A 12,378-nucleotide genomic window follows, 5' to 3' on the forward strand; every position below is an offset into this window, starting at 1 on the left:
TATATTTTTTACGTACTGGTCTCAGGACTCTGGACAGCCGTATACCTGAATCGATCAGCGGTAAATTAATAGTGATCAATGATTGCGCAACAACTCTCGTTTTGGAAGCATGGAAGAGCCCCGCAGCCACACGGACCTAGATCAGGAGAATAAGCGGGTGGAACCAACGTTGGAGATCCTTTTGCTCGATCCAAGAAGTAATCGATGCAAGGCGCTTAATTCTGGCGTCATTGTCAAACAACTTTCGACTGCCGTATTAACGGTTCATGGGCTTTTTGAGAAACTCTAGATAGCAGGCATTCATTATTGTTGTTGCCCCTGCGGCCTGTTGCAAATACCACCCTAACCTTACGTCGGAACCGACTCAGCATTGTCACCGAACTCTATTTCCGTTCAGAACGACGCCGTTTTCTCGCCTGATCTCTTTCCAGTTGACTGTAGACATTGAACTACATCTCGTCTGGAATGACCATGTACTCCAGACGAGTTTTTCTGTTGATTAAAGTTTCGAAAATTGTGCGTGATTCACAGTAGAACCATTTTTAGAAAATAATGAAATAAATTATTTCACTTTTGTTAGATACATAATTATAGGAATAAGATAGAAAGTAATTAGGTTTTATCCTTTCATTGAAGGAGGGTAAATTGCGTTGCAAAAAAAAAATTAGAATAGGTAGATAAAGTAAACGCCTCTTGTAAATGATGAAATAATTTAAAAAGATATACAAAATATATTTCATTTTTAGATACTTCCATTTTTAGATACGATTTTACTTAAAATTGTTGTAGAAATTGGAGCTCTTGTATTAATAATAACAAATTTTAAAACAGGATAAATATGTTATTCTTCCTTTATTTAAAATACTTAGATGACGAGTATAAAATCGTACTCATTTTTTGTTTTTTCAGTTATTGGGTTAAATTTCTGTAACACGTCACATGCGAACTCTCAGCCTTTGGTCGACGGAGCTCTTACGTCTCGGCCCTGGTTTCATGAAAGTCCTAATATATTACAGCAATGCGTTCTTGTCCTTTGGGTTCCAACATCTGATCACCTCTTAGCTAGTGTTCAGCGCTCCAACTTCCGCTGTTTGCACCATTCACGTACTGTACTCTTACTCATGGCCTACTTGCTTAATATCTTCACCAGTCTTTAATAAATTTTCACAACCCTGTGTCCTTCGAGGAATCAATTTGACACCTGAGTGTTGATTTTCATGATTAGTAGATGTTTTTCCTTTTGAACCCAATTCTCCTACTTGTCCTTAGAAAGTTTCCTTCAGAAGACTTTTCTGAACGAGTACAGTCCGGCTGAATTCTGTCTGTTCGGGGCAGATAAGTTTAAAAGTTACTTAACCACAACATTCGCCGGATTTATTTTTAACAGCCTAGTGTAATCATTTATGCAACACAGAATTCGCGCCCTATTTCGATATGTCCTCTCTGCAGTTACTGTACTTCCTGGGAGCGGGAATACAAATATTGAAACATCTCCTCGAAAGACGAATGCTGGGCTTAGTAAACTATAATACTTTATCTCGTGAAGCAAGTTTGAACTCCTCGAAAAACTAGAGAAAACAAGTCACTCACATGGATGGTAGCTGCATGGAAAGCAACGTTTCATATGAACGGTATCTTAAGCGCGAGTTCAGCGATACACTGAAGACTATGCTGATTACATTCTAAGATTGTGTAGGTTGTCTAAAGTATAAGGTAGATGTTTATCGACTATAAAGACGTTGAAGCTTTGACTTCTTCATGCTGCACTGACCTGAATCATTATCTGGGTCTTTTTAAACCATTGCGCATTTTACATGTAAGCACTAGTCCTTGTTCAGGCACAGGCAGCTTTCTGGCTTTTTTTTGTCAAGCACTTTTTCCACAAAGCACCCCTTGGGGGGAAACCAATTTTTTCTTAGTCTCATAGAGTGCACCCGATGAACAGGTATTTTCCTTTCTATGAGACAAAACCTTTCTGCCAAACTACTTTATAAAGTAACATAATTTTACCGGTACGTAAAGACAGGCCGTTTAATCTCTTAGCCTTCGAGTCGACACAGTCGTTAAGTCGAACGTAACTGCATCAGGAACTTCGTTCGGACATCAACATGGGTAACTTAAACGATTCACTAATAATAAAATATCCTCATCATTTCATCCAACCGCAACCAGACATTCTTACCAAAATATGAGAATAGAGTACTACGATGGGATGGATGCTAGCGATCTCCGAACGAGCGCTGAACACCGAAATAGCGTTTCGCTAGGCGGCATGTTTTATTTTTTTTCAATTTATGTATTAAATTATCGGAATAGTATTAATCATTTTTCTAGCAAGATGCTTTTAAAGTGACATAACTCGAATAGTACGAGACGTGCCGATGTCATTTAAAAGCTACTTTGAATGCCTTTACTCAAACCTAGGACAGAGCGCCTTAAAAATGAGTAAAAAATCTACGAAAAGTCACTATATTTTACAATCTTATTAGAAAGCACGGATTTTGTTTAGGTCCTGTTGTTTACGGTCGAGATGCGTTATCGAACATGTTTGGAAATTTAGATATAAAACATGTCCCTGGTCGACCAATTACGAAAAAGTTGATAAAATTATTGCGACAATTGAGCAAGATTAACACTTCGCCAAGAAACTAAACGTCCATCACAGCTTTCAATCATCCAAGGAAAGGTGATAAAAATAGATCGAAGTGAGAATTAAAGAAAAAAAACAAGAATGAAAAAGGTGCTTCACGATGGCAGGCAATGTGGCAAAGCCCTGAAGGTGATGCTACTTGTTTGGTAGGATTGCAAAGGAATCGTATACCATGAGTTACCTACACTTCGAGTAAAAACGAGTGATTTAAGTACTGTCAACCTTTTTTTGAAAGAATCTACCAATAACTAGTGAATAATTATCTTCTACCAAGACAATGCTAGATCATATAAAAAAATTGAGAAAATTTTTACGGCTAATTTTATTGCATTGGCCGTATGATTTGGAACTAGCACCATCAAACTATGTGTGTGAATTTCGTTCAACTTGAGCGATGTTAAAATACTTGTCACAATTTTTCGCCCATTTAACGGACGGCACATGTTTCACATAGTAATACGATTTTATAATATCTAGTTCAAATTTGTTTCGACAACCCAATATATTACATCATCACATTGTTTACTTACAGAATAATAACTTGTTATGTCAAAAAACTACCACGTAGTAGTAAACACGAAACAGCTGATAAATTTTTCTACGTATGTAAACGTGCTAGGGTATCGTATTCAACATGTATTATAGTGAACATTCCTGTGCGGTGTGTGGAACTGATAATTTTAGGGTCGCTGCTACTGCTTCTCTGATGATATTACCACACGAGCGTTACCGAAACGCTTATGACATTAATACGTTGAAGTGGGCCTATCGCTCCTGCTATCACTGTTTTTTCCCCGTCCTTGAATCGAAACATTGGTAACCTCCCATTGTCAGTGCGCGAGCGTCCAAGGCCATCAAAAGCTCCTTGTTTGACGAAGTTCAGTATCTGTTATATGAGCAATTGTAATGGTGTGTCAAGATCAGTGTGGTTCGTTAGTTCGTCACAGATTAATCAGATGCATTTAATGTTTTCCGTAGTCTCGTATATTTGAGAGCAGTGAAGCTGCAGTCTCCAGTTAAGCAAAATTGTTTCAAAGGCGTGCACTGTTATTGTTAAGCAGTCGTGTTCCACGATGGTATTCTACGGCTTATTAAGATCTGTGAGTATATCAATTTGTAAACGGACTTAATTGTGTGTTCTACATTGAGCTTTGGCGTTGCTTTGTCTAGCGCACGTATCTAGCCTTTTTTTCAACTATTGTGTTCAATCCTTTATTTTTTCTTTTTTTTTTTTTATATATCTTTTTTAATATTATATATATTTTTATATTATATAAAATATATATTATGTATTTTATATTTTAGTTTTCCATTGTACAGCCACGTTCGTACTCGCTCGTTCGTATTAGTTCGGATAACCGAAAGTGACAGAAACGGTTTCTATCATGTGGTCAAGTAGCTCATGCCGACGAAGCCAAAGATTTTTATGACAAACACAACCGCGACTGTAAGAGCAACGTTTGAAATGTAAGGTTTAAGCAAATAAGTCTAAAATCATAGGACTACATATATTTGACGTCAATTGTCAGTCACATGCGTTCGTACATTACTGTTTATATCGCTTGATGTATGTGAGGTCGACCACCGTGGAAAAGCGGGTGAAAAAAAAAAAAAAAAAAAAAAGTGTGAAAATCGATTTCGTGTCATTTCCATAGTATCACACTTACCTAAGAGGTGGAAGTAGAAGTTAGCTTAACTAATACAGATCAGCTTCTCTTCATTCAACTTACTAAAGCTACTGCAAACGATGTATGGTCTATTTAAGCTGATAGGTAGACCGGCTGGTTTTTTCAAGTCATGTCGAAACGTTTGGGTTTCGTGAGACCCGCGAAGGTAAAAGTTGCCGCAATGAATATTCAAGTTAGGCGAACGAGTGGATTATTTCGAACATCTCTAAGATAACATCCGAAGTGTAAATAAGTTATTATACAAAAGGATATTTATTTCATCTTGCGTATCGAAGATTTTTCGATCAATTTTAAAGGACAAAAAACAGGTTGAACGGACGGATATTTCTAATTAATATAAGGTCTGGATTGGGTTGTACTAGTTGTTATTGTCTGGGCAAAAAGCGAATTGATACGTCGTGATCGTCATTGCTAGGGGTTCGCTAATTATATACAATGGTGACCATTCACGCAAGAATTTAACATTGTATAGAAGGCTAGGGTGCAATTTTAAAAATAACAGATACTAATACCTAATATAGTAGTATCGTCATGAAGCGGTAAACTGCTGAAACCGTCTAAAATACCTTCACACTTCAACCTGAAAATCAATTTATGCATAGGATCAAATACTTTCGCTTATATGTTTTGCATTCAGGCTGACAGTCACTCGGCGCTATGAAATTGATTTCAGGATAGTTGTAGGATTAGGGCTCCTGTTAATGTGTGGTATTCTCCTAATTATACTGACTTTATCAAATGAAGCCTATTTCAAAAAAAAAACTGATGGTTTTTGTTATTTAGTTTTAGATCTACGGGTCTAAAAGCTCATGATGAGATACTTGTCGAATGCATTTAGGTGCCAATGCGTTTCGAAAACATCCACCAACCCAGCCTTACCCAAAAAAAAAAAGGTTTTTTATTTGTTGAGGCTAGTATCAGGAACGCCCGTTAGCACAACTACCAATGCCGACATCAGCTTGTGTAGCAGCCCTTAAACTCAGACACATATTTTAATGAATTGCAAAAAGCCAATAGCTCATAACCGTGTGTTTCTTTTGTTACTGGGCTGAATGAGGCTCCACCACTTTACTTAGGAATACCAATAATGTTCCCTATAGCCTAACACATGTTGTGCACCTTCTACGTTGTCCTGCTTGCGAATCTCAGCTATGCACAATTGTCACAATGATCATTATGGACATCACCATTTGATTCACCATAGACACGGACATTATGGAATCCAGCTCCTTCAACATGGAGGATATGGCCTTACTGGCTTTTAAATGTATGCCATCGATCACGTTGAAAGGGCAGTTGTCTACATTGTGGCTAGCACAACTAGAAAATACTTATTACCCGGACTATTTGATTTCGCTTAGGAGGGGCTAGACTTGAACATGGCCATGGACAGGCTTTCTTTCGTACTGAGAGTCAGCCGTCTTATCGAATGCCTAACAGCGATACCAGACGTAAAATTCGAAACATAGAGGAGAAGCTAAGTTAAGTAAGGTTATCGTAGATGCACCTTCACTACAAGGCGACAACCTAAATTGTACTGCATACCCATGAGGTACAGTGATTCTTTAAAGTCATTAAGCGTTAGACGCTGAAAATGCTTCGACCTAGAGTTTTGCACTGAAAGAAAATTTTAAGGGTATCGGCACGAATCCTTATCCACATCCAGCCTGCCTTGGCTACGACTGTCTCCAATTAAAAGTGTGACTGTGAAGTTTTGATGGTGGCAAGGATTGTGCTTTATTATAAGGTATTGTGCGGTACTTAGAACCACGGGAGTTCATATGCTAATAGTTATAGCTAAGTTTCCTAATAATGGAACAAAATAGGCGGAAAGAGTATGTATGAAAGAATTTAATGTCTAGGAAAGTTTGTTAGTTTGAAGAAGTAATATAATTTAATGTATAGACCCGGATCTTTGTCATAATTTCAATGAGTCGCTTTGGTTCCCGGGCATAGTGCTCCTTTATAAGTAGCCATGTTTTATATAATGTAATTTTTGCCACCGTGTCGACTGTGGTTGCCTCTGATAAACGATACAGTTTGCATAACAGTGAAATGTTTCCATATGCGATCCATTAAGTTTGTTCCGCTTGTTAACATAACAAGATTTCAATGTATCTTCTTGTAGGAGAGGGCATTTAAGTTTAAACGTTTATTAATATTAGTTGCACCTAGTTGACAGACGTATAAGATCAATTTTGGTTTTTGTAGTTCCTGGTCGTATTATGTGCCATCTAGTCTATAAAGCTTTGGTGATTGATTATCCATTGTCCAATAGATTCCAATGTCTAATGTAATATTAAATGTCTATCATAAATAAACTCGCTTAAATATACAATTGCAGAAAAACAACTTGAGAACAAAAAAAAATATGTGCAATTCTCCACGTGATTCTATCCTTTATCGGTTTAATTCATCATCTCCACCATTTTCTCCATTAAACACCCTCAGATATTTTTTTACTGCAATTTACTGTGCTTCTCTATGGATCACCATTAATTTGTCATCAAAAGCTTCATTCAAGTTATTCGAAACTTAACTCAACAGTGAACATTGTTTTTTGTTGTTCATCGATTCAGCTTATGTGCCTATCGTCGATTGGCAACGTATATAAATAGGCCAATTACTTCCCCAGAAGATGTCCATTACATGAGAAGTTGGGCCTCGTCTTTTGTTCGTCGCCGCCGATAAAAACGCTAAAAGCTTTCAGAGCCCCAATCACCGCCCACTGTAAGGTACCCCACAGCGCACTTTACTATGGCAGTGATTGCGAAAGCCGTTACCCAACATACACTATTGCTATCACGGTGATCTTTCAATTTGTTTCGCTGATCGAATAGAATACGCCTGTCCGCGTTCTATACTAACGGCGTTTGTGGTTCGTCAACAAAAGCCGATTTTCGAGCCAGTTTTGTTCGACGAACCAAAATAGGCATGTCTGAATGACTCAATACTTTTACATATGTGCAACGTAAAAATGACGTCCGCCATAATAAACCAGTAGATGCCCATCGTCTGTTATTACTGTTGCCCGCGGCAGCATTATCGCAATTTCGGTTATTGATAGTCATCGAGGCGCTAGCATCTTTGTGTAAACCAATCGATTGTAAAATGGCAGCAGTTGCAACGCTAATAGCCATAGGAAGAAGTTGATATTAGTGGCATATGCTACCCCGATATTTGGCTGCCGCTGTTTCTGCACGACTCTACCATTGTGTTGGCCGAAAAAATCAACAATCATACTGTCTCAAATAATCGAAATATTGACAAGCTTGCATTATCGTCATCTCTGCCATTATCCATAATGATGGTAACCGTCGTATCTAATTAGTAGGCTTAATCAAAAAGTGCGCCAAATGAATGGATCCACCCAAAAAGCTTGCAGCGCCCCCGTCACCATACACCTTCTGTCTCTATCTAGCAACAACTGTAATCGTAGTAGTAACACTAGTTCCGATCACTAAGTCCTCGCTGTCTATCGTGCTTAGCCTAATAGGGTTCTACGTTGTTTTCGGGCAGACAGATATGGCAGTAGTTTGAAACTGCGGTTGAAGCATCGTCAACCTTTACATCGACAACATTATCATCGACGGTATCACCGCGGCAGCGGCGCCCACCGTCATCGGCGGCATCGCCGAAAATAACGGTGTGCCTGTCGGCTCTGTTACGTAGTTTCTTCTAGATCAAGAGGGGGGTGAAGGGAGGAATTATGATTGGCCTGTGGATCCGCCAACGGTCAGTTGCTGGTAGACATTCATATGGCAATTCGTTCGAAAGGCCTATCAAGAAAAGCCATCGTGTATGGTCACGTTGTTCGGCTAGTCGTCGGCCGCACCTACCGGCATATGATGGCGGAGGTGTTCTGAGATCCAAGGCCTTCTGCGGGGGGTAAGTGCATTGGTTAGCTTCGCACAGCTGAGGGTATATCGCAGCATAGACTAATGGCAGCGAACAACTGTTTCCCAGTGACCGAAGGCAAGCTGCATAAAATGACGGATTGTTCGCAGTTACGATACAGTGACTAACGGCAACGGCGTACCTTGAAGCGAACCCCACATCATCAGTGCATCAAGTTAGTTTATATTCTTACTTTTTTTTTAACAGGAGTTCAATAAAGGGGGTACTCAGCATGAAAACAGACCGAATCGACTGATAGCGTGAATAAAGCAAAGGATTCGTGCGTAATTAGAGCTTGATTGCGGAGTGTCAATTGTAAGCACAGTGGAAGAAACTGTGGCCCAGTATTGGATACATCCTCAACTGAATGACTGAGTGCTTCAAAATACCAATACCTAATATCCTGCCTCAAATCGAAAGCTCTATGGTGCCTAATCATTTTATTTGAGATGTCCTGCCATAAACAAGAGATGTACCACAAGTGCATAGACAAATCGATAGCTGCGTGTTTTGCTGTTAGAAAAGTTGAACTTTAATTAGCAAATTAACAGTTAGAGGTTTTGTTGGGCCTTTCACGTAAAGGGAGCACGTAGCATTTTAAGCTTCTACTTATCGTATTGCTCGGTTTTAAATGCGATGTTAATTTCTAGGAACAAATAAATATGAATCTGAGAGCGTTGTTGGGCGTCATGGTTTTGGCGCTGGTTGTGTCTCAGAACGAGGCTGGAATAAAGGAGAAAAGGCTCGCTCAGTTCTTTTTACTCGGAGTAGCACTCGCTCCTCGAGGCTTCGTACCTGTACCCGTCCCTCAGTAAGTGACAGTTTTCTGTTTAGCCAAAATACGCTCTTACCGCACCAGAGTACATACAGGTTAATACCACGGATCGAATATTGTTTTGTATTTATTTTTTGTACTTTATTTGATTGCATCTATCGCGAAATGTACACCGGCTTTTAGTATTCTAACAAAAGAAAAGTAGATAGATCATATATTCAGTTAGGTTCTTGGACCAGAAGTGCTCCACCGAACGATTATCATATTATCGTCATTACGATATATTTTGGATATTTTTCATGGATACTTGGCCCAATTTTTTGTGGCTTGTACACTGTTTGCGCCATTGCATAAAGCTTGTTTTTGCCTCTTTCTACCTTCGTTTCGCGTGTATCTGAGCAGATATAAGAATCATTACGGCCTCAAGCAGCAAAAGCTTGAGCATATACACATTCATGCTCACTCCAAGCATGAGGACCACGGCGATTATCATCATCATGGACATCAATATGAGCATCATGAAGACCATGGGTATGGCCACGGCGGATGGTAACTTTGGCGATTGATACCTGCGTACAAGCAGATAGCCAGAACAGCTCGCAACTGTTGATCGACAAATTGCTGCTATAACTACCAATGGGTTGCTCGTTCCGATTTCACCACCTGTACAAATCCACGCACATACTGCAACCTCATCTGAATTTGAAATCACCGTTTGATTTATGACCGCAGTCTATAAATAGGACGTAGCGTCGGTAGCAATCCCGCGACCGTGCGGAGTTCATTTAGATGTTTTAGACGAAGCGGTAAAAAATGTTTGACTTAAACATCAGAGAACAGCTTTTATATATATAAAAAAAAAACATTCTAAACTTTAGCGGAATTTAGCGAAAAGATAATAATCCAACAAGTTTCTAAAGCCAAAATTATTCTCCACTTTGATCCTTATTAGGAAAAAAGTAATCGTGAAGCATGAAACCGAGGAGCCTCTGTTCGAGATGACCCTCAACTTAGGAGGACTATAGTTTTAGCTATTTAAAATAGGCTTTACCGATAACTCATGTAAATTATTGTAAGAAGATGACAGTTAGGAACTACAGTTAGGAGCGCAAAATTAAACAGGACTTGATGCCTTCAGGCTCTATGTAGACGTCAAGGCATGACGGAATAAACCGGTAGGCAAGTAAGTTCGTTTAGATGTAGACCTTTGTACGCATCGTATGATAACAAAGCTTGAAATAATCAAGCTTTCACGTAAATGTTTCCGCATCGCTTATATCTAGTCCGGTGTCCCTTTTTGTGCGCACATATGAACGTGATCAAATCTGTGTGTATCTTTTGGTCTTGTTTATTGTACGGATGCTTTTATGTAAACATTCAAAGAAATCTGCGAGTAAAAGCCATGTGCTTTACATGTGTTTATATAGTTCATACGTGTTTAATTTTTGTCACATGTAATTGTACTTAACGCAGATGTTGTCACAAAACCCGTACTTTATATATTGTGATACGCCGTATCGCGTAGTTAAGATATATGGCTATCAGGGTACTGTAAATGTATTGCTATATAAATATATGTTTAGCAGATGGTAAATAGTTGAAGGTAAGGTTTCAATGACCCGTGAAAGTGAATACAATGCGGTCCTGACAATGTGCGCCTCCAAATCACAAGTTAAAAATTGCTTCGAACTCATAATGTATACTTATATGTAGTCATTGTGATTCCATGCGTCTTGTATATATACTGTACATAAATGCGTGTTAAATAAACGAGCCAGTTCAAAAAAAAGAAATACCTTTACATTTTAGTTCATTAGGGACCTCCCATGTAAAAAGTGCCCCTTTTAGAAGCTTATGACTAAAGACTATAAGCCTACACACGTGATGCGAGCTTCACTAAACGTAACAGGTTGCAAGCAATGATGGCCACTCACGCTAAGATTATCTGCAAGGTGAGTTATTTTAAGAACCCACGTAGTTTAAAAATCAGACTGATTGGCTGCGATTCCGTTTCATAAATTTAGCGTCCTATCCACTACAGGGTAGTCAAAAACGTAAACTATCCCATGAATTTCTAAAAATCGCACAATCCGCCATAGAGGTATCAACAAAAGTGTTCAAAAAGTACTACTAGATAGCATTCGTATCGAATCTCCGTCTTTGTAGCAAAGTGACCAGTCTTGTTAATTGGCGGTTTATTTTATATCATAATAATCTACATATAAAATGTAGTAACAAATTGCTTAACATAATAATTCCAAAGTGTTTCTCATATATTTTTGTAAGAATGAGTGAAAATAGGAGTGTAGCAGACACCCCCCCATACCTGTTTTGCTATTAAATACACTGCCTCCGACCTGTATAGAAATAAAAGGCCAGTTAATTATAGTCATAAGAGTAATGTCAAATTCCTCTTTTGAGATTTTCTTTGTTGTTATACTCAAGAACTTATAATTTTTCAGTTTAGAGGTCCTGAAAAATCGTTTCAGACTCTGCTATGTAATGTCGAAATAGATGTTTTTTTTTTTACTCTTGATGTAAAGGCAATTTTGTCGAAAATTAAACTTATAGTTGCTGACTGTAGGTCTATGAATAAGTAAGTTCGTATTATCTGCAAAGGTCTCATTGCAGAACGTTAGAATTAAATATATATTTAGCATCGTTATTCCTTTTAAAAGAGGTTTTGCCGTTATGCAAGTTTTGTGCTTGGTTGAGCGCAGCGTACACATGACGACGATTGAATACGATTTTTTTAAGAGAGAGGAAGGCTTCTGCTTTTGCCCATAATGAACCCCCGTAATAAAGCATGATTTTCCTTCTAATTGCATCACATTGTGGGGCTTTACTGGCATTAACATCAAGAGTAATTCTCACAAGCATGATGACGGATTCCTTGCATGCACCGCTGACAATTTTCATGATGATTGTATAGATTATCAAAGATCATGTTTGTGCCCTCGAAGAGTTTAGGAGAATTTAAGTTTTTCATCAGGACGATCGATAAACCCTTCTTGAGTTGCAGGCTGTAAGGCTGTCCAAAGTTGTTAAGGAACTCGCCTCGGAATCTTTTAAACTAAGAATAATTTTTGAGATTGTCACAGAATCATTTAATGCAGTTATGGTTAATAGTCCAAACGATTTTATTAACATGCACCTTTTGACCTACAGGATTTTCGAGTAACGTCGGCACATAGACGAGACCTGTGCATTGTTTTAATAATAAAATCCCGTTTTAAAATGTTTTTAAGCTCTATAATTCTACGATTTGCGGTAACTTATTTCCACCGGTATGTAACATCTGACAAGGATTGAGAAGATTCGGCGCCAGTATTGCTTAGTCCCTTATCAATAATTAAGTTGTACATTTT

The 12,378-nt window shown here is 38.4% G+C and overlaps 1 protein-coding gene and 1 long non-coding RNA gene across 3 annotated transcripts; one reads left to right on the forward strand and one right to left on the reverse strand.

Moving 5' to 3' along the window:
• Window positions 1-820: 820 nt before the first annotated feature.
• LOC111268009 (uncharacterized) lies at window positions 821-3,499 on the reverse strand. Its single transcript, XR_002684965.2, has 2 exons — window positions 3,181-3,499; window positions 821-1,322 (listed from the first exon to the last, which is right to left on the reverse strand). It is a non-coding gene; the product is annotated as an uncharacterized LOC111268009 (long non-coding RNA).
• A 107-nt stretch (window positions 3,500-3,606) lies between these two features.
• LOC111268006 (uncharacterized) lies at window positions 3,607-10,803 on the forward strand. Of its 2 annotated transcripts, none has more exons than XM_022846668.2 (4): window positions 3,607-3,750; window positions 8,886-9,046; window positions 9,413-9,541; window positions 9,963-10,803. In XM_022846668.2, exons 1-4 carry the CDS (start codon window positions 3,724-3,726, stop codon window positions 10,033-10,035), a joined length of 390 nt encoding a protein of 129 aa, XP_022702403.1. In that variant the 5' UTR covers window positions 3,607-3,723; the 3' UTR covers window positions 10,036-10,803. The 2 variants fall into 2 exon arrangements, with proteins under 2 accessions (XP_022702403.1, XP_022702405.1); XM_022846670.2 differs by lacking the exon at window positions 3,607-3,750 and adding an exon at window positions 8,287-8,410.
• The last annotated feature ends 1,575 nt before the right edge of the window (window positions 10,804-12,378 follow it).

The sequence above is a fragment of the Varroa jacobsoni genome, unplaced genomic scaffold (genome assembly GCF_002532875.2).
Source record: "Varroa jacobsoni isolate VJ856 unplaced genomic scaffold, vjacob_1.0 scaffold_1248, whole genome shotgun sequence".
Classification (NCBI taxonomy): domain Eukaryota; kingdom Metazoa; phylum Arthropoda; class Arachnida; order Mesostigmata; family Varroidae; genus Varroa; species Varroa jacobsoni.